The sequence below is a fragment of the Lissotriton helveticus genome, chromosome 7, assembly GCF_964261635.1.
Source record: "Lissotriton helveticus chromosome 7, aLisHel1.1, whole genome shotgun sequence".
Lineage (NCBI taxonomy): Eukaryota > Metazoa > Chordata > Amphibia > Caudata > Salamandridae > Lissotriton > Lissotriton helveticus.
This window is the reverse complement of record NC_136068.1, coordinates 779306813-779333435: the sequence shown is the minus strand read 5'-3', so window position 1 is coordinate 779333435 and position 26623 is coordinate 779306813. Positions and strand designations below refer to the sequence as shown.

General features: G+C 46.7%; 1 protein-coding gene across 8 annotated transcripts in view; it reads right to left on the bottom strand.

Annotated features, from left to right (window-relative positions):
• TCF7 (transcription factor 7) overlaps positions 1 to 26623 on the bottom strand; it is a 270075-nt gene that overhangs the window by 233340 nt on the left and 10112 nt on the right. For all 8 annotated transcript variants that reach the window (XM_078653172.1, XM_078653174.1, XM_078653171.1 and 5 more), the window contains exon 3: positions 21527 to 21633. In XM_078653172.1, coding sequence (XP_078509298.1) covers positions 21527 to 21633 — 107 coding nt within the window. The remainder of the gene's footprint in view (positions 1 to 21526; positions 21634 to 26623) is intronic.

The following is a 26623-nucleotide window of genomic DNA, read 5'->3' as shown; positions in this document are numbered from 1 at the left end:
TACTGAGAGAATACAGATACATATTGCATGTGTTTATTGTGTTGTATTGTATTAGAAGTGCTTTACACGCGACGTACAAGGCCTCAAGTGCTTTTTGGATAGTTTAGTAAGTATGGTTTACACCATTTGCAGGGTGTTGACTTGCTGATCAATATTTTCACCTCTTGTCCCTGTAAATGTAACAACAGCACAGCATCCTATATGGAGAATAACATTCCAATCATGTTGCTTGATATTAGTGGCTTCAGGGCATATTGCGGTATTAGGGGGCGGGCAAGCTTTAAGACTTCCTGCAAAATACTACAGCCTGGTGTGTTTGCCACCACTGTTCTTTGTTGGTACCTCACAGTCAAGACAATCTAGAGACATCTTAACACCGAACTAGCCTGAAGAACCCATATTCTAGTTTACCCAATGGCACCCATGGGTCTAAAGGAATGCATCAGGATCAATGCTACTTCCACGCCCCATTCCGTCCTGAGAGTAGATGTTACTGAGTAGTAGCACACAGCTGTCGACCCTCAGGTTATTCACGTGGGGAGTAGCTTGTTTTCCTGTTTGGAGACTGGGTTGTGGGCCAAAGTTATCTTTTTTATGTTATCTCAGCAATATTTATGTTAGACATTCAAGACTACAGCCGGAAGTGAAATGTGCGGTTTTAAGGTTTGTGTTGTTTAAATGTTAAGAGGGAAGTAAAGTAAGCCATTTTCACACGGTTGGAAGCTTGGGCTGCTCTTTGTGTGTTTAGGTTGCCTTGGCCGCCACAATATTGTTCTGTCCCACTTTCAGAAGAACTAGAGAGGACGAAGGATCTTCATATACCATCTCTCCATCCACCGAAAGAAGAAAGGTCCTCTAAATCTTGTTCAAATATGAGTGAGTATAAATAGGTATGCCCCTGGATTTGCCAATTAATTCCACCGCTACATATCTTGGTGTAACTCTATCATCTAAAATAGATGACATTGTTGGTTTAAATTTGGACCCCTTACTTATATCTACTAATAGGACTTTGGAAAGGATAAACAATCTACATTTATCTTTATTTGGACGGACTAATGTCATTAAAATGCTAATCTTCCCCAAGTTTCTTTATTTTTTTCGTACTATCCCTCTATTTTTTAGTATGTCCCTTTTTAATAAAATAGACAGGATGCTGTCTAGATTCTTATGGGGGTATCGTCGGTCAAGAAGAGCTATCAAGTGGTGTACACTCTCGCAAGAGCGCGCTGGGTTAGGATTCCCGAACTTTAGGTTATACTATTGGGCCATTACCCTTAAAACTATTAAAGTTTTGCTATTTCATGACCATGTCAATGAAATCAGTAAGGCACCTTCCATTTTTGAAATGCTCATGGGTGATTATGTCCGCCAATCACTATTAATATTTACGGAGCCGAGCTATTATAAAAAAACAAAATTTAAGATTTTGTTCTCTGCTTTTTTGGTTTGGAAACAGATGAATAAAGTTTTGCGGATTATCCCTAAATATAATTTCTATACACCAATACGCTGTAACATCTCAATACCAGGTATGTCTCAAAATATTCCTACCTCTGGATTTTGTCTGGGATCGATTCAACTAATTGGGCAATTGTACTCAGCTGGGACCTTAATGTCTTTCGCTGAACTCCTAAATATATTTGGTCTTTCTAGACATGACTTCTTTAAGTACTTACAAATTCGGAGTTTCTTGGATAGGAAAAATTTGCTCTATAGTGATGCAATGGAGCCTAACGAAGTTTTGGAGAGTGTTAGGAAGGATGCCCGTATTGGTACCATCTATCAGCTGATGTTAAATGGGCTATCTGATGACCTGGATCAACAAGCCCAGAAGTGGGAGAGGAAATTGTCTATAGTAGGGATTGATCTGGCAAGGGCGTTTGAGTTTAGTAATACAGTACTAATTAACAGCTCTCTCAAAAGTCAACACTATATGGCCTCCCTGGATCTGTATTATACACCTGCTAAACTTGTCAAATGGAAAGCTACGAAAGGCACCAATTGTAGTCGGTGCGGCATTTTAGCAGCTGATTCATGCCATATGTTCTTTAGCTGTTCTAAACTTACTGTATATAAAAATAAGATAGAACATTTTCTGACTAATTTGTTAAATACTAACATCAAATTATGCCCTTCTGTTATTATTTTTGGTGTATACTTTCCACCCGAGAGCTTATCCCTTGATCAAGAGTATTTCCTTTTCATTGGAATGTCCATTTATCGCTTTTGTATAACTTCTAGATGGTTAGATGCTGATCCACCTTCATTTGAACAATGGCTAGGTAAATTGTTAGATATTTATCGAATGGACAATGCAGTCTATAAATTGAAGGGACGAAGAAAAAAGTTGTTTGCTAGGAAGTTATGGCTTCCTATTGATGATTGGATTTAATTTAAATATGTTTATAATTTAAAGTGATAGCATGCTGCTACAATTTATTTTGAAATCTGTCACTGATCTTGATTACCTTATTACTGTCTTAATTTTTTTTTTTATTACTGTATCTTGTTCCATCTCTGTATTTTGTTCTGCCTCTGCCTTTGAAAAATAAAAAAATATTTAAAAAAAAAAAAACAAATATGAGTGAGTATAGAGAACTTTAGATGGGCGAAGCAATCCTCGAATCTAAGAGTGGCGTTATAAAACAGCACTATAGCTGGTAAAAAGTGATAATGAAGACATTGAAGAGAAAAAGGACTAGACAAGCCCGATGTACTATTTTAATAATTCACACAACCTGTGCCCAGTTTGCAGCCATCTTGCTTATGTTCCATCAAAGCCTTATCTGCGTATCCAGCACTCTTCACTCCATCCGCCCCAGTCCCATTCACAACCTCTTATTCGTGCATCCCACTTGCACCTCCCCATATTTTAGGACACGTTTCAATATTTAATTGACGGGGCTATTTCAGAGCCCACACACACAACCAAAAGCAGACATCCCCAGGAGAGGCGGGCCCGTCCACCTAGGGTTAAGTAAACCTTACGATGAGGACAGGGGAGCAAGGAAAGGCTCTCATCTCCCTCCACAAATGAGATGCTTTGTTTCTCCGAGGGGTGCTTATCACAGCTCCCTTTGGGGACTGTTCTTTAATTAGTCTTCATAAATAGAGGAGTCTTTGAAGATTTTTTTTTTGTTTGTGGAAAGGCAACATGTATCCTGAGGACGCAGGAGCAGATTCCCAACATAACCCCTTCTTTGATGTAACCTCTGGCAAATCGCACTAGTGTCCTTGCGCTCCAGAGAAAGAACAGCAGAAAAGTCGGTGTAATGTTGGAGGAACGACACAGCCAATCCTGTAGCTGGGAATACAGTTAACCACTATTAAAGCAGGACTGCAGCTGAAGCTTTTGCACAGTGGACAACTTGCCATTGGAGGTACAGGCCAAGTGAGCTAGTGAAACACAATAAGGTGATGGGGGGTGCTTGCAAAGAAGGATAGTGTGGAGGGCTACCCCGAGCTACTGCCAGTGGGTAGGCTTATTGGAAACAGCCTACGGTCACCTTTTGTGTGTTTTACGTACCGCCCAAAGTTGCATGGGTAGGCACAGACGTGGGCCCCTTGCTGACTGTGGGCAAGCTGTACCTGGCTGATGAGCCATAATTAGGGCGAAACAGGTTCTGGGTTGCGCGAGTCCGGTTGGACCTGGCTTGGAAGTTTGAGCTGGGCTGTTCTCATGAGGAGTAGTTTCAAGACTGATTTGCATATGGCTGGGTCCAAACTGAGGGGTCATTCAGAGTAAAAGACTGATGGGTTGGCGTGCTACCCTGAGCTACTGTCAGTGGTTAGACTTATTGCAAGCAGCCTACAATCAATCAATCCGTAGAATTGTAGTGTGCTTCTGGTCACCCTTGAGGATATCAAGGCTCTGGCAGGGTTCAGATAATTAGAAGAAAAGCCAGGTCTTCAGGGACTTTCAGAACTCTGGAAGAGATGGGAAGGTCCGTAGATGAAAGGGTAGCTTGCTCCATGTCTTCACTGATAACTGGGAGAAGGGGTGACCTCAGAACTTGCCATGTCTGATGCCGGAGGTGAAAGTTAGAGAAAGGGAAGAGGAGCGGAGGTGTTTGGTGGGCTGATGGAAGTTCAGGCGGTGGTTCAAGTAGGTGGGCCCGCAGTGGTGTAGGGCCCTTTATTCATGGGTCAGGAGCTTGAACTGGCATATTTTCTGTACAGGGAGCCAGTGGAGTTCCCTGAGGAAGGGGGTGATGTGGGTTTGTCTAGGGAGATCCAGGATGAGTCTGGCTGTGGCGTTCTGTATGGTCTGTAGTCATAGGAGGAGACAAGCGTATAGAGTTGCCATAGGCTGGAGATGAGGGACTGGGCGATTGTGTGTATTGAGCTTTGGGGTAGCCATTTAATATCTTACAAAGCATGCAGAGGATGAAAAAGGAGGAGGAGACTGTGTTGACCCGAGTCATATTGGTTAGCTTGTTGTCCAAAATGATGCCTAGATTACTAGCGTGGTCAGTGGGAGTAGGAGTAGGAGTAGGTCTGAGTTCGGAGGGTTGTCAGGATACGTCCGATGGGGAGCTTTTGTTTCTGAGAATCAGTACCTCGGTCTTGTCCATGTTGAGCTTCAGACAGTTGTCCTTCATCCAGTTGACAATGTCTATAATGCAGGTGCGGAAGTTGGTCTTGGTGAGGTCTTCATAGAGGGAGAAGATAAGTTGTGTGCCATCGGCATAGGATGTGATTTTGAGTCTGTGGGTTTTGGCAATGCTCGCCAGGTGTCATAAGTGTTTAAGAGGGTGGGACTAGGCGAGGATCCTTTGGGTAGTCCACAGATTATTTCCTTGGGTTTAGAGGTGCCAGGTGTGAGTGGGGGCCTTTTGCCTTCTTCCAGTGAAGAAAGAGGCGATCCATCTGAGAGCGGGTCCGTGGATGCCTATATTGTACAGCCTTATAATGAGTGTGTGATGGGAGACTGCATCAAAGTCTGTTGAGAGGTCTTAAAGGAACAGAGCTGCAGTCTCTCCTCGGATGTCATAGGTAGCCTCAATGAGGGCTGTCTCAGTGCTGTGGTTACTGCTCAATCTGGATTGGGAGGAATGGAGTAGGAGGTTCCATTCGAGATGTGAGGAGAGTTGTTGATTGATGGTTTTTATAAAACTTTGGCTAGGAACAGGAACAGGGAGATCCGGTCTGAAGTTATTGAGTTCATTGGGGTCTGCCGATGGTTTCTATGGTAGGGTGTTGACTTCTGCGTGTTTCCAGTCCTCGGGGAAGGCGGCTTTGGCAATTGAGGTATTGAACATGGTTGCGAGCACGTAGCTTTTTCTAGCTTCACCTAGGTTGAATATGTTGGGAAGGCATGGGTCAGTGAGGCCCCTGAATGGACTGAGTTCCTGATGGAGGTGGTGGAGGTGGTGTCCTGTGGGGAGAACTGGCACCATTTGGTTAGTTGGATGTCTGTGGTGGTAGTAGTAGTGTCATTGTGTTGCCAGTTGGTGGCCTTGGGCTGGGGTTTGAAATTTCTGTAGATGTTGGCAATCTTGTCGTGGAAGAGGTTTGCAAGGTTGTCACAGAGTTCCTATGAGGGGGTAATGTTGTTTGTTGCAGTTGAGAGGGTTGGAGAATCATTTGATGACGTTGAAGAGTTCTTTGCTGTTATTGGAGCTTAATTTGATGTGTGAGGCTAAGGCCATTTTCTTGGATTCCCTCTGTGGTAGAGGTTGAAGTCTGTCTTGAAGGTGGTCATGTCCTTGCTGGTGCGCCATCTCCTTTCCAGGTATTTACAGTGTCGTTTAGGTGTTCTGAGTTCTTCTGTGTACCAGCTAGCCTGCTTGGTGTACCATCTGTTGGGGTTGTTGCCGATGGGAGTGACGCTATGGGCACAGTTCGTGATGAATTTGGAGGTTCTAACGTTCTGGTCTAGGTTGTTTGAGGAGATTTTGCTCCAGATGCGGTGGAGGGTTTTGGGTAGACAGGGGGGGGGAGGGGGGGGGGGGGTTGGAGGTCCATGAGCTGGTGATATTGAAGTGGATGATGGAGTGGTCAGTCCAGGTGAGTGTGAGTGGCGTGGCTGTACCCGATGCGTCGCTGGATGTGAAGATGGGGGTCCAGATTGTGGACTGCGGTGTGTGTGGGGTCATGGACGAGTCCAATGTTGTTAATGTGATCAAGGAGGTTGGTTGTGTGATGTCATTGTGGTCGTTAAGATGGAAGTTGAGGTCGTTGAGGAATATGTAGTCACCTTTTGAGTGAGGAAGTGACAGGGAGCGTGTATCCATATGCGAGCAGTGTTACTGACTTTGGAGCAGGTCAAGAACTTTAGTCAATAACTCCTGGCCTCAGCAGGGGTCAAAGCTTGTGGCTCAAGCTCACAAGTCTGGTCAAGGCTACTTTCAATGATACATTCACGGAATTCCGCTTTCTCGGATTAGACTTAATGTGTAAAAGGAGGCAACAGAAGTTTGAAATAAAAGTCAACTGAGGACATACTGTAATGAAGAACAGCATGCAAATCATATAAGTAAACAGGGAAAGAGGCTGCTCTGCAGCTGGGCATGGCAATTTATAAACTGGCTCCAAAATGTGAAAAATACCAATTTTTGTTTGTAACAGATTAAAAAAAACAAAGTGCTGCTTGGGTAGTAGGCACAGTCATCAGAGTGGCTTCAGGAAAACAGTTCTGGTGACGTGAATATCCTGCAGCAATGTAAGCACTTTACTGCTGAAGGACTGCTGTTGGCCAAGAAATACAGTTTCAGCCCAAGCTATAAAGTGCTGATACTGCCCATTAAAAGTAGCAAGCACTGCAGAGAAATGCCTGTACAGTTTCCTTTAAAGCACAGATCCTCGCTGTGGTGTAGCAGACAGTCCATTAACAGTTACTAGCTCCATGAAGAGTGGCAGTCTTGAACTATCATTATGGTCCCTTTACAAGAATGAGAGTTCCAATGAGCAGTTTTGTGCTACTCCACTAACAGCGTCCATACTATTTCATTATATGAATGAATGAATGAATGAATGAATGAATACATTATTTCTATTGGGGCGGCTACTCAAAGAAGTGTCCCGTGTTTTGAGGCATGCAAAAGGTGAAAAGAAAACTGGTTGTTCGCCCATACTCCCTAAAGTCTGAATAAGAATGATTTTTACTCCTTTTTAATTTATCTTCTTCAGGGATCCTTCTAAGATAAACCAGCAGTTTATTCCACAAGATCACTGCTCTAACAGTGAAAGCAAGGAGTCACAATAAGATCCCCAGAGCTAGAGCACAGCAGCTTACCTGGGCAGTATGCCTCATAACACTGTCATTTAGGTACCTTGGTCCCCTATTGTGGAGGGCTTAGCGCGGCAGGGTCAATGCTTTATACCCAATACACTGATGAACTGGCAGCCAGTGAAGCTTGTCCCGAAATGATGACACCGAAATGTATTTCGGAATTTTTAATAATAAGCGGACTGCCATATTCTGCATGACTTGTAAATGCTGGATCAAATATTCAGGGAGATCAAGGTACAGGACATTACAGTAGTCCAACCTGGATAAAATCAGTGATCAGACCACTGGAATTTTGACCTCATGAGGAAACAAGTGAAGAACCTTCAACATGTGAAAAATCTAAAAACAGGATTTCACTACTGCGGACACCTGTGCTCCAAATGAAAGCTGGGTTTTAAACACACCCAGATTTCTGGCCATCGCCGGAGGTGGAACACTGTCGGGCCAGGCCCCAACCCAGCCAGGAAGGGGATCCCACTCAAATAGTAAGACTTCCATCTTATCAGGGTTGCAGCAGTCTACTGGCCTTCAAACAATCTAGCAGCACCACCAGACAGTTAGCGAAGGCTGCCCTCGCACTCTCAGGCTCCCCATCATACGCAAGCAGGAGTTGGGTATCATCAGTATAGGAGAGGATCACAGCTAAGGCGCTCGACCTCGGACCTGGGGATCTGGGGATCTGGGTTCGAGTCTCGGTAACGACGCCAAAAACCTCCTGTGATTCTGGGCTAATCACTTAATCTCCCCGTGCCTAAAAATGAAAGTGTGTCCTCATGTAAAAAGTAACTTGTGCTATGTAAAGCGCTCCGATACCTGATTCGGTTCGGGTCTAGTTCGCGCTATATAAAACTTCACAAAAAAAAAAAAGTATGCCAAAGGAGACATGTAAATGTTGAAGAGCGTGGGACTAAGAAAGGAACCTTGCGGCACCCCCCACTTAAACTCTTTACCTCCTGAAGCATATGGCTTCGTCCATACCACCTGCTCGGGTCCTTCGAGGAAGGGGCCCAATAAACTGAACTCAGAGCCCGTTATTCTCAAGTGTTCTAACCTGTGCAGTAAAATGGTATGATCCACAGTATCCAATGCTGATTAAAGCACAGTAACCCTGAATAAAGATGCACTGGAATCATTGCTGTAATAGTACTGAATACATGCTGATGGGCACTTGTACTGCCCCACAGAAATTACTGGGGCCCTGAAAAGAAGTGCTAGTATGGACCAAACAAAATACTTAGCTACTTGGTCCATTGCTGTAAAAGCTCCATAGAATGGCACTGCTTTCCCATTCAAATATGGGGACCATGGTGAAATGTGCTTTGCCATCCAACACCGAACAAACCCAATAGTGAAGTATTGAGAGAGGCCATTTAACATACCAGCTGCAGTCTCTAAAGCACTGGTTACACGGTCACAAGCAAACAAGAAGATCTAAAAACAAGTAGTGGCACAGCCAATAGGTCTCACCTGGTGTACGGCAAGGTGAAAGTTAGGTAGGTAAAAAAGCATTATGACGTGCCTAGCACTGACCGCGAGGGACAGTGACCCATTTTCATAGTATGTGATTACTCTTCACCTTAAAAAAAAGTTTAATTATCTTACATTCAAGCTGAAGCTTGCCTTGTTGGCCCCGCTGGAGGACATCACCAAAAAGACCATGCAGAGCAGGGAGTGCAGCGCCATTTGCATCTTTGTAGCATCCTGAAACCTGTTGCTTTGATTTTTTTAATGCTTTTTCTGCGCTGGGCACGCAAGGAAGGGGGTATGGAATGGAGCGGTCAAATAACAACGCAGGAGCAGGGTGGAGGAGCTGGGGAAGGGCAAGAAACAATGTGGGAGGGACAAAGAGGGTGCAAGTAAAAGGAAAAAAACAAAACCAGTAACCTGAAAGATGAGGCCAATGGTAAGTAATGGGCGGGCTAAAATCCGCTTTTTTGCAAGTTTTTTTTTGTAAACATTAGACCGTAGCAAGTGACTCTGCATGAGCGTTGCCCAAGGTGAGGCCTAAAAAAATCCCTTCTCAAAGCAAGTGATCAATCGATGGAGGAGCAGAGGATGCTCGGAAATTCCAGGTTATCAGAGAGTGTACAGAAGGGACATTAGTACAGAATTGAGCACAGAGCACCCAAAGGTGAGCATGCACAGCAAAAGGATCAAGGAACCTCCAAACGCCCCTTTCAGCAACAGGCTCTAAAAATGTTTTATATCCATTTCAGTTTCAAGAGACACTCAGAGAACTGAAGGTTTCAAATGGGGCCTGCCCCAAGCAAAAGCAAAATGCGATGCAGAAGCATTTCCTGTTTTACACTGGAAATGGCAAGGCAAAGGCTGGTTGAGGTATTGGGGGTATGGAGAGGTTGTCTATTTAACATTTACATCATTGTACAGTGGCCTAAAGGGCATCAGAAATTAACAAAACAAAAAAAAGCATGTTTTTAACTTATCCAGATGCTTCATTTAAGTCTTCTACTTCTTGTTGAGCCAGGCATCAAGTTAACCATACCTGCATCAGAACCAGGCTATGTGCTTCTCAGTCTGAGATCAGGCACCCTAGATAAGTGCAACACAAAAAGATAATGGGTGGAATGTTGAACATTGTCAAACATTCACACCAGGCACGGATCTGGGTTTAATCCATTGTTATTTTGCTCGCCACACCATTCCAGTTTGGACCCAGCCATATGCAAATCAGTCTTTACCCTGTGCCCCATGGGAACAGTCCAACACAAACTGCCAGGCCAGGTCCTCCCTGGACCGGAAAACAAGCATCCTGGGACCAGTTTCGGGCATCACCCCTCATCAGCCAGGCTAGCTTGAAACCGGTGGCGAAGCAAGAACAGGACCCACGTCTGGGCATACCCTTCCCACTTAGGGTGAAAATGCAACATGAGTCTACCCAGATCTGTGACTGGGGGTGAGTGTATGAAAAGTTTCAGCGCTCCGTCCATCATCTCCTTGTGTTTGCTTAGTTTGCTTTGTTCACCCTAAGTTGGCAGGGTATGCACAGACGTGGGTCCCTTGCTCACTTTGCCACTCGATTAAAGCTAGCCTCGCCGAGGAGGAGGAGTGTTTCCCCAAAACCGGTTCCAGGATGCGTGTTTCTGGTCCAGGGATGGAACGGGGGTCAAGACTGATTTGCATATGGCTGTGTCTGAACTGAGGTGGCGAAGTGAGCTAAAGAACGATGATGGATTCAACTCCGATCTGTGACTGGGGCCGAGTGCCTGAAAAGTTTTATCGCTGTGTCCATCACCTGTGTCCATCAGCTGCGTCCATCAGCTGCGTCCATCAGCTGCGTCCATCAGCTGCGTCCATCAGCTGCGTCCATCAGCTGCGTCCATCAGCTGCGTCCATCATCTCCTCGTGTTTGCTTTGTTCACCATAGATAAGTAACATCTATTCCCCGAAGGACACTCACAAAAGCATCAGCACAGCATTCTTGTAACACCAGGGAACCATCACCACACACAGACCTAGCCAGCTGCACACGGTGGTTCATTTATACTACTGCAGAGCCAAATCCCTGCGAGTTAGGTCACCACTGACAACCAATCGCTGCCTCCCAGACCCCATCAGATCATTCCTCCGATGATGGACAATTTACATGAAGAACATGCAACACCCTTTCAAATAGAGCTTTTGCAAGCTAGACTAAGGTTTTTGTTTTTTTAATAGGTTTGCGTTTGTGTACCCCACAAAAGGGTCATCAGGCAACAGAGTACTGTACTGGGAAGAAAGAGGGTACCGCATACAGAAATAATAAAAGCAAGTTAACCGAAAGGGATGATACAAGTACTACAGTAGGCCTGGCCTTCCCTTTCAAAGAGGAATAATTATAACCAGGCCAGTGGTTTGGCAAGGGTCTGGTTCCCTTTTTTCTTTACTGAGTCCAAAAAACAGTAGGAGGCACACCGCACAAGAGAACACATGATTGTTTTCATGTGCACTTTTTGTGGCTTGGAAGGACTGCGACACACTCAGAAAACAATGGATTAGATTGTGGCCCGAGCAAATAAGCAGTAATTGAGATGAAATCAAGCATTTCACCAATCATGTTTTTGTTTTCTGCTGTGACACCTTAAGTGCAACAGGTGTGCCCAGACAGGGGTCACCTGATCGCTGGGTCACAGGAATCAAGCGATACCTCGCTGATGGGGGCTAGAGAGGCTGAAAGCAGGCTGGGCAGCTCGTGTTCCCCTCTGGAGGAGTCTGGCCTGGACCATGAACCAAGTCTGGTTTGTTTAAGGCTGGCCTTCATCTAGAGCAGAATATTGGGCATCTGGAATTCAGCCCGAGGAATTACACGTGGCAGAGATTACGACAAGGATTCCACCCCTTTCCTTTTTAGGTTTTGCCTACGCAATGCGTACGAAGTACGCATGCGCTAGCAAAATCTTATGTTTTGCTCTGTGGGGTCGGGTATCCGCCCCCTCCTCCCATTGGTTAGCTCCATAAATAAAGGCTAGCCATTGGGAGCCGGATCTGTCCATCAAGGCCGGACCAGATTCGGGGGCGTTCCCGGCATTTTTTCCCTCTCCACTTACTTCGGATCGTCATCGCGGCGGTGGGTGTGTGTTATTTTATTTTTTTGAGTCGGCCCGTTTTCGTCTTTTATACAAATGTTTGTTGTTGGAGTTGGCTGCAAGATTCGAGTTCCCACGAGGCAATCAGGTAAGGAGCATTTTTTTAAATATAATTTTTCCCTGTTTCCCGCCCCGCCCCCTCCCGCTGTCCGTGTCTGTTCCGCCCCCCTCCCCATGTGTCCGTTCTGCCCCCTTCCCAGTGTGAACTGAAGCCTTTGCCCGGTATGTTTTTTTCATTTTTGTGAGTGCTTGCTGTCTTCTCCCGCCCCCCCTCCCACTGTCCGTGTGCCCTACCACCCCCCCCTCCCGCTGTCTATGTGTGCCCGTTCCCTCCTCCCCCTGTGTCTCCGGCATTGTAATGCTTGTTGGGCTTGTTTTGGTATGACAAATGTTTGTTTTGGGCTTCTTTTGAAAGGGAGTGGGGCCGGGAAGCCATTGGAAGGCTGCAGGGAGAAAAAGCGGCCGAGGAGAGGAGCGAAGTCCCCGAGGAGAACGCCCGGTGAGTGATATGGGCTGGGGGGAGCTCTGGTGACGCTGTGGTGCCTGCGAGAGGCACAGTGTTGGCAGGCAGGGTGAGTGGCACCGTCTGGTCAGAGGGCCGCTCCCACAGGAGGCCCCTTTTCTTCCTGAGTCCCCCGAGCGGGACTCCATCGTAACGGCAGCAGACGAGCGGCCCTGTGGCAGCGGGCCGCCCGCTCCGCCAACGTGGGGCATTGTTTGTTTTAAGAGCCTAGTGGCAGGCTCCGGGGGCATTTTCATTTACAGAGAGCCCAGAGGGGCTCAGCGGGCACCTTGGTGATGTCAAGCCCCCAGAGGGGGGGCTCCAACGACGGCCGCATTTTTGTTAAGAGCCTGCTTTGACTTGTAACTGGGGTGATTGTTTGGGTTCTAGTGCTACAGATCACGGTGGGCCTGATTCCCGTGCTTGTCGTGTGGATGATTACCTGGCTGGTTCTGCGGCTTGCTATTAGGATGTTTGCTAGGTGGGTTCTTAAAGGGAATTTAGGTGGATTCTCTGCATTGAATGTGGTTTTATGACGATGGCTTGGCTGGGTTCTAGATTTTGACCTTATGATTACTTTGCAGGATATGGTACATGTCCTTAACATGATTTATTAACTAAGTGTCCTGTTTTGCAATGATTTCACTGATGGGTCTGGTGTTGTCCTCTGCTTTGTGTCCATCTCATTGTGTGTCCTTCTAAGGTATTCTGGAATGTGAAGTGTGGTGTCAGGTGTGTCTGTGCCGTTCTGCCCTCCGTTACAACCATCCCCCCCCTCGATTTTGTGTCCTTCTGCCCTCCGTCTGCCTAGTGTTTTGTGCCGTTCTGCCTACCCTTAGAATCATCCCCCCCCCTCTTTTTTGTGTCTGTCTGCCTCGTGATTTGTGCCGTTCTGCCTCCGTTAGAATCATCCCCCCTCGTTTTTGTATCCTCCTTCCCTCTGTCTGCCTGGTGTTTTGTGCCAATCTGCCCTCAGTTATAATTTTTTCCCCTCGTTTTTGTGCCGTTCTGCCCTCCGTTAGAATCATCCCCCCCTCGTTTTTGTGTCCTTCTGCCCTCTGTCTGCCTCGTGATTTGTGCCGTTCTGCCCTCCGTTACAATCATCCCCCCCTCGTTTTTGTGTCCTTCTGCCCTCTGTCTGCCTAGTTTTTTGTGCCAATCTGCCCTCAGTTATAATTGTTTCCCCTCGTTTTTGTGTCCTTCTGCCCTCTGTCTGCCTGGTGTTTTGTGCCGTTCCTCCACCTGAACTGAGCCCTTTAAAATAAGGCCATGCTCCAAAAAGTACCGCAGCCCCCTGCCCTGAACCATAAAAAACTGCCCCCTACCTCCGTGAAGTACGCAGTGGGTGGATGGATGTATGCATGATGCATGGATGTATGGGTGGATGCATGGATGGGTTGGTGGATTGCATAAATTGTTGAGGGATTGGCTGTATATATGCATCTATCCATCCACCCATCCATGCATCTATCCATACACCCATCCATACACCCATCCATGCATGCACCCATCTATGCATCCACCAACTGATCCATGCAAGCATTACAACAAGAGCCCGCAGCTCTTCTTCGTCTCTCCTCGCCCCCCCTTCCCTGAGCCCGCAGCTCTCCTTCGTCTCTCCTGGCCCCCCCTTCCCTGTGCACTGCCCTGCTATTGTAAATGACAATGCCATTTATTTGTTAAAAAAAAAAACATAAATAAAAATAATGTCAAGAACAATGCCAATAGCTCTAACTTTAACAAAGGCAAAACCATTGCATTTTAAATGCTTGTTGTTTTCTTCTATACTCCGAGCATTGCCAGGCCTTTCTTGAGCTCGGAGGAAGACGGCATCAGGAGCTTCTCACGGACTCTTACGGCCCAAGAAGCAGAGGAGCCGGTCCTTCCTCCTTCGCTTACTAACCCAGCGGTGCTGCCTTGCACATAGACACGAGCTTGAGCAGCACTAACCCGGTCACTGCCTCTAAAGTGGTCATGTACGCGGGGTGTAATCCCACCCACCCCCTGGCGCACATAGCAGTGAATCTGTCTTTTACCTGGTCTCTTGCCCACCGCCACCTGGGCTTCTCACATCGTGCCCACTTGTGAAAAGCATCAGTTATCGGAGCCCTGCCCACGCTTTCACAGAGATTGATTTTGAGGAGTTGGTCCCCACCGTGAGCACATCTTCTGTGTCAACCTGCCAGAACCTCCTCCTACTGGGTCTTTACCAACCTATGATCACGAGGCACTCATGCCTCAACCCTGCCAGGTCCTCCTAGAAATCACGACAACACTATTCGCTGCTGAATCCGCCAGGGCCGCCTTCCTTCACTGCAGCGCACTCACAATGCTAATTCCTGGCCCTATGTGCTTGAAATGGGCTCACATCCTATCAGCAGGTGTCAACTGTTCCCCGCTCGGAGTATAAACGTCATGCCCCACAGCGCTATATGCACAAACGATGGTACACCCCAGCCCTGTATGCACAAACGTGTTGTCCCATGATCGTCTATGCACAAACGCTTGTACACCACAGCACTCTATGCACACATGCTGGAACACCCCAGCCTTCTATGCACAAACGCTGGTACTTAACAGCCCTCTATGCACAAATGCTAGTACACCGCAGCCTTCTGTGCACAAAAGCTGCTACACAACAGCCCTCTATGCACAAACGGTGGTGTCCCATGACCCTCTATGCACAAATGCTGGTACACCCCAGCCCTTTATGCACAAACACTGCTACTCAACAGCCCTCCACGCACAAGCACTGGTACTCCACAGCCCTCCACACAAATACTGGTACTCCACAGCCCTCTATGCACAAACTGTGGTGTCCCATGACCCTCTAGCACAAACGGTGGTACACCACAGCCTTCTATGCACACACGCTGGTACACCACAGCCCTCTATGCACAAACGCTGGTATACCAAAGCCCTCTACGCACAAACGCTGGTACTCCATTGTCCACTATGCACAAACGCCGGTACTCCATTGCCCACTATGCACAAACGCTGGTACTCCAGAGCCCTCTATGCACAAACGCTGGCACACACCAGCCCTCTATGCACAAACGCTGGTAGACCAAAGCCCTCTACGCACAAACGCTGGTAAACCAAAGCACTCTATGCACAAACGCTGGTACTCCACAGCCTCTATGCACAAACGCTGGTAAACCAAAGCCCTCTATGCACAAACACTGATGTTCCATAACACTCTATGTAGAAACGCTCGTACACCAAAGCCCTCTATGCAAACGGTGGTGTCCCATAGCCCCCTGTGCACAAACCCCAGGGTCCCAAAGCGCTTGGCGCACAAAGTCCAGTGTTCCACAGCCTCCTAAGCACAAATCCCAGGATACCACAGCTCTGTCTACACAAACCCGGGCCCCACCGATCTCTACATATAAATCTCAGCGTTTCACAGCTTTCTGTGCACAAAATCTAGTGTTCCACGACCCTCTGTACACAAACCTGTGTCGACAGCCCTCTGTAGCCAAACCTCTCTGCCCTACCGCCCCCTGTACAAAATACCCCCGGCCGTGCCCCGTAGGATGTGCGCACCACCCACGCCCCCAAGTGTCCTTTAGTTGCCTGTGCACAAGCCCCAGTGTCCTGCAGTCCTGTGTGCACATCCCCCGGTGCCCATAGACCACTACCTGCAACCACCGATTTCATGATCTATGCTGGTACATCCATGAATGTTTTGAGTAAACCAGGTCAAAACTGACGAAAAATGATAGTCCATTTTCAGTACTGAACCACAGAGAACAATTCCACGAGGGTTTCTGTGCTGAATTCTGAAACTGAATCTCTAGTGAAAACGACGCTATTTATGGGTACAGCACTTTTAGCCAGACCTAACTGAAAGTAACCTAAAGCGCACCCTTTGAAAAGAGTAACGTGGGTATAGAAAAGCCTATTTTTGGAAGATGGTGGGAGGGGTGGTCCCTGAAAGCAACTCAAACATATGTGCCAGATTCTTAAAATAGGAAGCATGAAAGCAAATAAAAACATAAATAGCACTTTTAAGAGCAAGTGCAGCTCTAAAGAGACTTTAGAAGGAAGCGTCTCTGATAGACAATCAATCTTCGGCCTCAAAAATAGGTCCTGTAGGGCAGGCCATGTGTTTAGACTAGTAAGGGATGCTGGTGGATTAGCCCACCTCTCGCCTAATGCCTCAGCAAATGAAGACTCATGGCACTTGCACACCTACAATCAGCACCACATCAATAGCAGAGAGTCATGCATCCTTCTCTACACTGTAGTGCGGCGGTGGCCACCACCCGGGTCGTGCTACAGTTCACAGGGGGGGGATTAACAGCCCTCAAACCAGTGTCAGGAAATAAACCACAACGTTATGGTGCCCTGCACAGATTGCTAACTGCTTAAATTCTTGCAGATACTCACTTGTCGCGCACCTGTGGACGTTTTTCGCAAATCTGTTAGTACCCTTATGTTGATACCACACATTTTGTGGCTCTTTTAACACGAAGCGTTACAATTACAAAGCTCTTGCTCCTCATTTTTATCAGACTGGTTAAGTTGAGTGAGCCCTCCCAAGACAAGAGTTTGAGACTATCAAGTTGCACTTCAGTGCCCACAGCCCATCACTTCTTCTTTGCTACTTGAGCTATTTGACCGGCTAGTTGTGGCGCACGGAGGTAGCGGTGACCCCAGTACCACCCTTGGAACTGTTCCTGGGACGCAGAAGGCCTGCTTAGAGCCCTGCTGGACCCACTAGAGGCAGCCAGCGCCCAACAGCAACCACTGCGGACTGGTGCCACTGGTTATCACCTGGGAAACAAATAAACAGGAAAACAGCGCAGCCGATGTACTACTTACGGCCCCTGTCTGCCAGTTAATAAATAGCTTCTGTAACCCAGCTCCCCCTAAAAAAAAAAAAAAAAAAAAAAAAAAAAGCCTTTTCGGGTTTACCGGCATACTTACGGGAGCTCTTTATGACGACAGCGAACGGGGGCTGCGGTCGTAGGCGCTCGTGGAGGGAGTGAAAAAATAATTTCCAATTCATAATTGGCCCATTCACTGCTTATCTATATTAATATATATTTGTCACCCAGCTTCATTTATGACGATGACATGAGTCTGACTCAAATGCCAGCCCTGTGCTGCCGCGAGCAGGTACAGGTGTGCAGAGGTCCTTCTGCGGCTCGTTGTTTGCCCTCGGGTCGCTGTGCAAACACCGCAGCAGAGGGCCTGCAAGGGAATGCCTCGCGCCGCTGCGGTGTCAACAAGGACCGCCTCGGAGGCAGATATGACATGTTGTTTCAAGTCATCCGCTGCATGAAAGCACAACAGCTGGCACACGACGTGCCCGCCATACACACGCGGCTGCAGGGACAGAGCGGCCCACAGAGGAAGTCAATAACAAATGGGCGACAGTGACGTGTTGTGACGCACTCAAAAACAATCCCAAATCGGTTTAAGGCAGTACCGATGGAAGTAATTACAATTAAAGGGAACGTTGGGAGCTATAACCGGAGATCCTTCCGCCCAAAAGGCAAGATAGTTCTGAAATTGAAGTGCGTAGCCTCGAAGTAAATAAATCAGCACTAAATCTCATGGAAGGAAACACACGAAGCGAACATGTTATGAATGAAACTACAAAAATGAAACTTAGTCTGAGCACTGCTGAAAATTTGGAAGCGTTTTAGATGTGTTTTACTGTGCTCCACGGTTTTCTCCCCACTCAGGAGAAACGAATAACAAATAGATCGGGCAAGTCTTTATTCGGCTTGACTCCTTGGGCACAAGTTTAGGCTGGGTCCCCAGCAATTAAATCTCTTCAATTCAATTTCTTCGTTTCAAAAAAAGTTTTTTTATTTCTTGTAATCCTTATTTTACATAACAATCTTTCACATGAGTTTATATCACTCGTGTTGTCATGATTATGATTACTTCATCCTTCTATACATTTTTTATTTTTACGTTAGAGTGGCCTCCCAATGCATTTCGGCGCAATTGCGCCTTTGTCAAGGGGTCTGTAAATCAAAAAATGAGGTTCATTAGTACCACTGTACTATCGCCCACAACATAGTGCTAATTAATAGCTTCTAACATAATCACTCGTTTTAACATGAAAGTTTACCCATTGTGCAAAACATTATACATTGTAATTTCTGTTTAAACCACATAGCTGTTCTCAAATTATGCGTCCCCTGTGACTCTCATTGCCTTCTAAACATCAAAACAATGCGCATTTCAATGTAACATTACTTAGCCCTCAAGTGGAATAAAAAACGATAACGTGAATTCTAAATGTTGTCGTGAGATATAAAATATACAAATATCTAGACCGCTGTCACTCCATTAAATGTTATGGCCTCTCCCGGTGCAAATACTTTCGTTATCTGTACGTGGACTTTCAATGTGCCGCTTACCGTAATTCAAAAGCTCCGTGTCATGGTTCAGTTACTGCTCCGCTGAACTCCGACCATTAGATGCAGAGTCGCGGGCGGGAAAATATTCAAAGGGTGCTTGCGGTGGGCTTCCGCCTACATGCTAGGGATGCCGGGAGGTAGATTTCTCCGTAAATTTAAAGAGCCAGTATTCTAATGCGCTAAGGTTGCTCGGAGATGTGTTACTCAAAATGTTTAAAGAACCCGTGTTCCAATACGCTAGAGTCACTAAGATATGTAATTCACCATGTGTTTAAAGGGCCAGGAATTTAATATGCTAATGCCTCTAGTTGCATTCTTCTAGGGATTTAAAAGTATTTGGGTACATAGGTGAGATAAAACGATTAATACAAAGTGCCATGACAAGAAATTCATAAAGTTCACATCCATCTAATCACAGATAACACAAGAATTCCACTCTTTCATTTAGCCCCCCCGGTTTCAAAGTTCTCAGATGGTAAATCCAGTGGTTCTCTCTTTTCAGTAGTTGTGACTTGTTGTTAATACCATCATGTTTCTCTACAGTTTCAAGAATGCATGCTTTCAATTGAGTTATGTTGTGGTTTGCTTCCATAAAGTGTGTAGCTACCGTAGACTTTAGCATTTTCGTTCTGATGTTACTTTTATGCTCGTTGAGCCTTACTTTTAATTTGCGTTCCGTGTGGCCTACGTAATATAAGTTGCAAGGGCAGCTTAATAAATAGATAACGTTTGTGGTGTCACACGTTCCATTGACTTTCAAATGGACCTTTTCTTTGAGATTGGGGGATAGTAACTGGTTACCTTTCATAATGTTGGGACAATTGTGACAGTTCATGCACGGTTGGGTGCCCTTGAATTTCATAATGCTTGTCATCTTACTGCTAGGTTTCAATAATTGTCCTATATTTCTGGACCGAGTGTGGGCAAACAACGGTTCCTCAGCGAATGCTCCTTTAAAGTCTGGTTCTACACGCAAAATTGACCAATGTTTTTTTATAATGTTTTTGAAAGCTTGACTGGACGGTAGCTACACCCTTTATGGAAGCAAACCACAACATAACTCAATTGAAAGCATGCATTCTTGAAACTGTAGAGAAACATGATGGTATTAACAACAAGTCACAACTACTGAAAAGAGAGAACCACTGGATTTACCATCTGAGAACTCTGAAACCGGGGGGGCTAAATGAAAGAGTGGAATTCTTGTGTTATCTGTGATTAGATGGATGTGAACTTTATGAATTTCTTGTCATGGCACTTTGTATTAATCGTTTTATGTCACCTATGTACCCAAATACTTTTAAATCCCTAGAAGAATGCAACTAGAGGCATTAGCATATTAAATTCCTGGCCCTTTAAACACATGGTGAATTACATATCTTAGTGACTCTAGCGTATTGGAACACGGGTTCTTTAAACATTTTGAGTAACACATCTCCGAGCAACCTTAGCGCATTAGAATACTGGCTCTTTAAATTTACGGAGAAATCTACCTCCCGGCATCCCTAGCATGTAGGCGGAAGCCCACCGCAAGCACCCTTTGAATATTTTCCCGCCCGCGACTCTGCATCTAATGGTCGGAGTTCAGCGGAGCAGTAACTGAACCATGACACGGGGCTTTTGAATTACGGTAAGCGGCACATTGAAAGTCCACGTACAGATAACGAAAGTATTTGCACCGGGAGAGGCCATAACATTTAATGGAGTGACAGCGGTCTAGATATTTGTATATTTTATATCTCACGACAACATTTAGAATTCACGTTATCGTTTTTTATTCCACTTGAGGGCTAAGTAATGTTACATTGAAATGCGCATTGTTTTGATGTTTAGAAGGCAATGAGAGTCACAGGGGACGCATAATTTGAGAACAGCTATGTGGTTTAAACAGAAATTACAATGTATAATGTTTTGCACAATGGGTGAACTTTCATGTTAAAACGAGTGATTATGTTAGAAGCTATTAATTAGCACTATGTTGTGGGCGATAGTACAGTGGTACTAATGAACCTCATTTTTTGATTTACAGACCCCTTGACAAAGGCGCAATTGCGCCGAAATGCATTGGGAGGCCACTCTAACGTAAAAATAAAAAATGCATAGAAGGATGAAGTAATCATAATCATAACAACACGAGTGATATAAACTCATGTGAAAGATTGTTATATAAAATAAGGATTACAAGAAATAAAAAAACTTTTTTTGAAACGAAGAAATTGAATTGAAGAGATTTAATTGCTGGGGACCCAGCCTAAACTTGTGCCCAAGGAGTCAAGCCGAATAAAGACTTGCCCGATCTATTTATGAATGAAACTACGCCATCTACTACTGTCACACGTGCACACAACAGAACTGTATCGTGTAAACTTGATCAAGGTTGAGCTACCTTGTCATGTTGAGCCCTGCAGAAGAAAGAGGAAAACTTTAAACAAGGTCGAGCCAGCCACACTCGAGGCACTGGATGGCGTTTGAGTGACACCTCGCTCGGCCATTCACCTGCTGGGAAAAGGTGGAGGGGGGAGAATAGAAAGCCTGCCCCAGCCCTTGCACTGATGTGTGCTGTTCTTCAAAGGGTGTGTGTGCATTGCCAATTGCTATCCCTTTGAGTGTAAACACACCCGGCACTGCTGCCCAAGGAAGGACAGCACAACTCCCGAGTCTGGGCCATTCTGCAAAAGTTCATAGCTTTGAAGAAAGAAAAAATAAAACATGCTCAGGAACTACTTTTCTGAGGGACTTATTTACCATAAGGAATCAGTCACAGAGGTGAGAGGAGGGACAAGGGAGATGTGAATATGGCAAAAGGAGAGGATGAGCTCACCAAGTGAGACATGGGCCCGTTGGAGAAGCAGGGGTCCGACAGCATGAGGAAGGGGTAGCTGGAGTACGCCGACGACTTGAACATGCCTCCGTCTTGGTGCTTCAAACCTGTCGAACAAAGTAGGGCACATTAATGATTACAGCACTTACACACACACACACATAATTGTAGCCACACACAGATTCGCATATTTATAAATACACGCGATCTGGACGAGAATCCCACCCTATCTGAACCTAAAAGCCATAAGACTTATCATGGACACAGCTAAAAAGGCAACATTGTGCACCAGGCACTAGAATATAAAAGACATTTTCAGACAAAACTATGGAAACGTTGTTTAGATTCAATCTTTACAAAACAATCTATAATTGCCTTCTAAACTACCTCATATAGGGTAAACGTTTCTTAGCAATGTGCCAACAACCGCCATATTTCATCCTCTGCTTTTGCATTCCTGTAAACTTCTAGAAAGAAATGTCTAGTGCTTAGAGGCGTTGTTTCAGGATTGGGAGGTGGACAGCACTCACGTGGACAAGCAGCCAATGACAGAGAGCCACGGATGGCACACTGCTCTACCACCAGGGCCCAGCACACACCAGCAAAGCGCGATTAACACAGAAGAGAAGTAAGCACTCTGCCCTCCCAGGCCGCTCATCGAGGTGGCCCCCTCCTCTGAGCACATCCCAGTGGCACAAGTCTGAGAGCCTGGTGTAAACCGCCTCCTCTGGGGTGGGTTTACAGTACTACAGCTCCAGACATCTCTCGTTACACAATCCTCAAGAAACAGGAAGGGAGAGGCTCAATCGAGTGTGGTGGGGGGAATGGTCCATGTTATGTTATGTTATGTTAAATTAAATTTATTAAGCGCACGTACGCCCATAGGCTTCATGGCGCTGTGGAAAACTGGCACAACATAACATGTAACAGAAAAAAGAAAACGGGATTAACTAAGGGTAAGCTTGCTTGAAGAGCCAAGTTTTAAAAGCCTGTCTGAAGGCTAACAGATCTTCATGGAGCCTTAACGGCAATGGCAAAGAGTTCCACAGGGAGGGGGCCAAAAAATGGAAAGATCCACCTCCTTGGCGTTGTTTCCTGATTCGCGGCACCACTAACAGGTTCTTTTGACCTGAGCGGAGAGCGCGAGAGGGAGTGTAACTAACAAGCAGGCTGCTAATAAATCCGGGACCCTTACCTTGTAGAGCCCTGAAGATAATGCATCCTGCTTTAAAAGCTGCTCTCTGCGCTACTGGCAACCAGTGGAGACTGGCCAGTCCTGATCTAATGGACTGCCACTTAGGGATCTTGCAGATCAACCTGGCCGCTTGGTTTTGGACCAGTTGAAGTCTCTTGAGCTGCCCCGCTGGAAGACCCAAGTACAGACTGTTGGAATAGTCCAGACGGGACAACACAAGAGCGATAATGACCTGAATCAGAGCAGGGTGGGTTAAAAGGTGGGCGATCTTCTTAATCTTGCGAAGTTGAAAGAAACTTGCAGATACCACAGTCCCTACCTGATTTTTGAGCGATAGATCTTCATTAAAAGAAATTCCAAGGCTCTTAACTGTTTGGGACTTAGCCGGGGGGTCACCCATTTCTGGAGGCCAGAAATGTGGTCCCCAGTACAGTGCACTCTTCCCAGGCAAAATCAATTCAGTTTTGCCTGGGTTGAGTTTTAAGTGATTTAGGCCCATCCATCTCTGAATGTGAACCATGGTCTCCCGAAATTCGGTGACCGCGCCAGGTGTGTCTAAACAGAAGATCAATTGCAGATCATCTGCGTAGTTAAAAATTAAGGCTCTGAACTTTTTTAATGAGAATAGCAAGGGTCGTAAATACAAATTAAATAAAAGTGGGGACAGAGACGAGCCCTGAGGGACTCCACATTCATTTTTGATTTTAGGGGCTGTAAAGGTTCCTAATCTCACTGCCTGGGTGCGTTCCGAGATAAATGACTTCAGCCATCTAAGTGCCGAGCCTCTCAGGCCAGCCTGTTCGACACGGTCGACCAAGATAGTATGGTCGACCGTGTCGAATGCGGCCGACAGGTCAAGAAGTACCAGTGCTTGGGGAATGTCCTTGTCTGCATTGCATCTAAGTACATTCTGGACCGCCAGTGTCACCATCTCGGTTGAGTGCCCCGGTCGAAACCCAGCTTGATTAAGCTCCAGGTATCCAGTAGATTCAATGAAGTGAGAGAGACAACTAGCAACATGTGCCTCCAGGATTTTGGAAAGGAATGGCAACAAGGATATCGGACGATAGTTAGAAGGATCAAGAGGATCAAGACCGGGTTTTTTGATCAGGGGAATCAATAGAGCATGTTTGAACCCTGCGGGGACCTTTCCCTGGTCAAGAGAGTCGTTGAGCAAAGGGAGGATCCCATGAGGAATAGAGTGCCCAATCTCTGCGAAAATGTGGGGTGGGCAAATGTCATCGGGTGAACCAGACTTGACCCGTGCCAAGAGAGTGGAAAAGATTTTAGGGTCTATGGCAGGAAGGGTATCTAATGTAATAGGGTTATTAAAAATATCATCCAAAGGGGACGATTTAGGAGAGCTAGCAATGTTGCGTTTTATAGTTACAATCTTTTCTCTGAAAAATTCATTCAGAGAGTTACACAACTTCTGGGTAGGAACTATTGAGAGAGCTGTCCTGTCATCGTCACAGAGCTCATTGACTATATTAAAAACAACTTTAGTTTTGTTTGAAGAAGTTAAAATTTTTTGGGAGAAGTAGTTGGATTTATGTTGGAGCAAGATTTTTTGGTACTCCTTTCTTGCGGTACAGTACACTATCCTGGCTTGAGAGGAGTAACCTTGTCTCCATTTCCGTTCCTTCTGTCGGACCCCCAGTTTAAGTTCTTTCAGTTCTTGGGAGAACCATTTGTGAGCTTCATTCCCTCTGATATTAGGGACCAGTACCAGGGGGGCTGAGAGGTCAGCTGCGTTGAGTAGCCAGTTAGACAGCGCTCTCTCACTGGTGTCCAGGTCATCGTACGGTGGTGGTACGGTTTTACTTAAAACGTCAATAAATCCTGGAAGGTCCATGGTTTTCCACTTGCGGAATTCTTTGCTCTTGCATGGCTTGGATCTGACATTTCCACGTGTTTCTAGTGTAAAATAGATAGTAAAATGGTCCGACCATATACAAGGGCTGATAACTGGGTCGGATAAAGATAAATTATGCGTCCAAATCTGGTCCAAGCTGTGGCCTTTCTGGTGAGTAGGTACATTAATTTGCTGATTTAGATTGAGATCTGTAAGCAGGTCTTTCAGTTCAGCAGCTTGAGTGTCTATGTCTGTGCTGTCGAACCAGTAATTTAGGTCCCCAATGAGGATGATTTTAGAGTGGCTGACTACGTATGAAGCCAGCTGCTCCGCCAGGAGAGATGGATAATTGGCCATATATTGGGGAGGCCGGTAAATAAGAACCAAAATAAGGGACCCACTTTCAGTGTCAAGGTTAATCACTAGGTTCTCGGTATCCGGAAGAGTCAAGGAAGGTAATTCCCTGACATGGAGAGATTTCAGAATTATAGCTGCTACTCCACCTCCCGCCCTCCCAGGTGTACGGTTGGCTGTCAAGATATAATATTCTGCGGGCAGTGCAACAAGTACATCGGGGAGGGAGTGAAGGGTTAGCCAGGTTTCAGCTAATAAGAAAATGTCGGGTTTTACCTCCTCCAAGAAAAGAAAAATGTCTATTTGGTTTTTAACCAGGGACCGAGTATTGAGGTAGTAACAGCGTAAACTGTGCTTTGCCGTAGATGCAGATTGAGGCTCAGGAAGGGGTTGAATTAAAGCCTGGGCATGAGGCACAGAAGTGGGGAAAGAGGAAAGACCCAAACGTTGAATGCAAGTCAATGTACGTGGGGCAAGAGAGTGCTTGCAGGAACCCTGGAGAGTGTAAGGGCGTAGGTTTAGAAGTTCCAGCGACGAGTATTTTAAAAAGTGGCCAGGGGGAGTAGGCCCGGGTCCCGGTCGGCCGCGGACGGGCGCAGACGGGCTTAACTCAGGCGCAACTCCGGCGCGCCTCCGTCGCGCCCGCTGCGCTCGTCCGCTGCGCTGACACATGGTGGCCCGTTTAAGTAGGGGCGGTACTCGTGGGGGTGTGGCCAAGATGGCCGTGGCCTCGCCTCACCCGAGCAGCCCAATGCAAGATGTCGGCCCCAGCCGCTGCGAGCCGCCGCTGTGTTCAGCGCTGTGCCGTGCCGGTGCGCTCAGAAGGAGTGGAGAGTGAGCGTCAGGATTCCGTGAGGGAAGAGGTGAGCAGGGAAAATTAAAAGCGCGCCTCTGCGCTTTGTGCAGGAGCGCTAACTAAAACAGCGTCTCTTCCTGGAAACAAGTCAAGTGGTGCAGCTTCCTTTAGCTACAGGCGCGAACCCCCTGCCACAGGGTCAGCCGCCTGCTAGTGCCAAAGGTTTGCGAAGAACTGAGCTCCTAAGTAGGGGCGGTACTCGTGGGGGTGTGGCCAAGATGGCCGTGGCCTCGCCTCACCCGAGCAGCCCAATGCAAGATGTCGGCCCCAGCCGCTGCGAGCCGCCGCTGTGTTCAGCGCTGTGCCGTGCCGGTGCGCTCAGAAGGAGTGGAGAGTGAGCGTCAGGATTCCGTGAGGGAAGAGGTGAGCAGGGAAAATTAAAAGCGCGCCTCTGCGCTTTGTGCAGGAGCGCTAACTAAAACAGCGTCTCTTCCTGGAAACAAGTCAAGTGGTGCAGCTTCCTTTAGCTACAGGCGCGAACCCCCTGCCACAGGGTCAGCCGCCTGCTAGTGCCAAAGGTTTGCGAAGAACTGAGCTCCTAAGTAGGGGCGGTACTCGTGGGGGTGTGGCCAAGATGGCCGTGGCCTCGCCTCACCCGAGCAGCCCAATGCAAGATGTCGGCCCCAGCCGCTGCGAGCCGCCGCTGTGTTCAGCGCTGTGCCGTGCCGGTGCGCTCAGAAGGAGTGGAGAGTGAGCGTCAGGATTCCGTGAGGGAAGAGGTGAGCAGGGAAAATTAAAAGCGCGCCTCTGCGCTTTGTGCAGGAGCGCTAACTAAAACAGCGTCTCTTCCTGGAAACAAGTCAAGTGGTGCAGCTTCCTTTAGCTACAGGCGCGAAC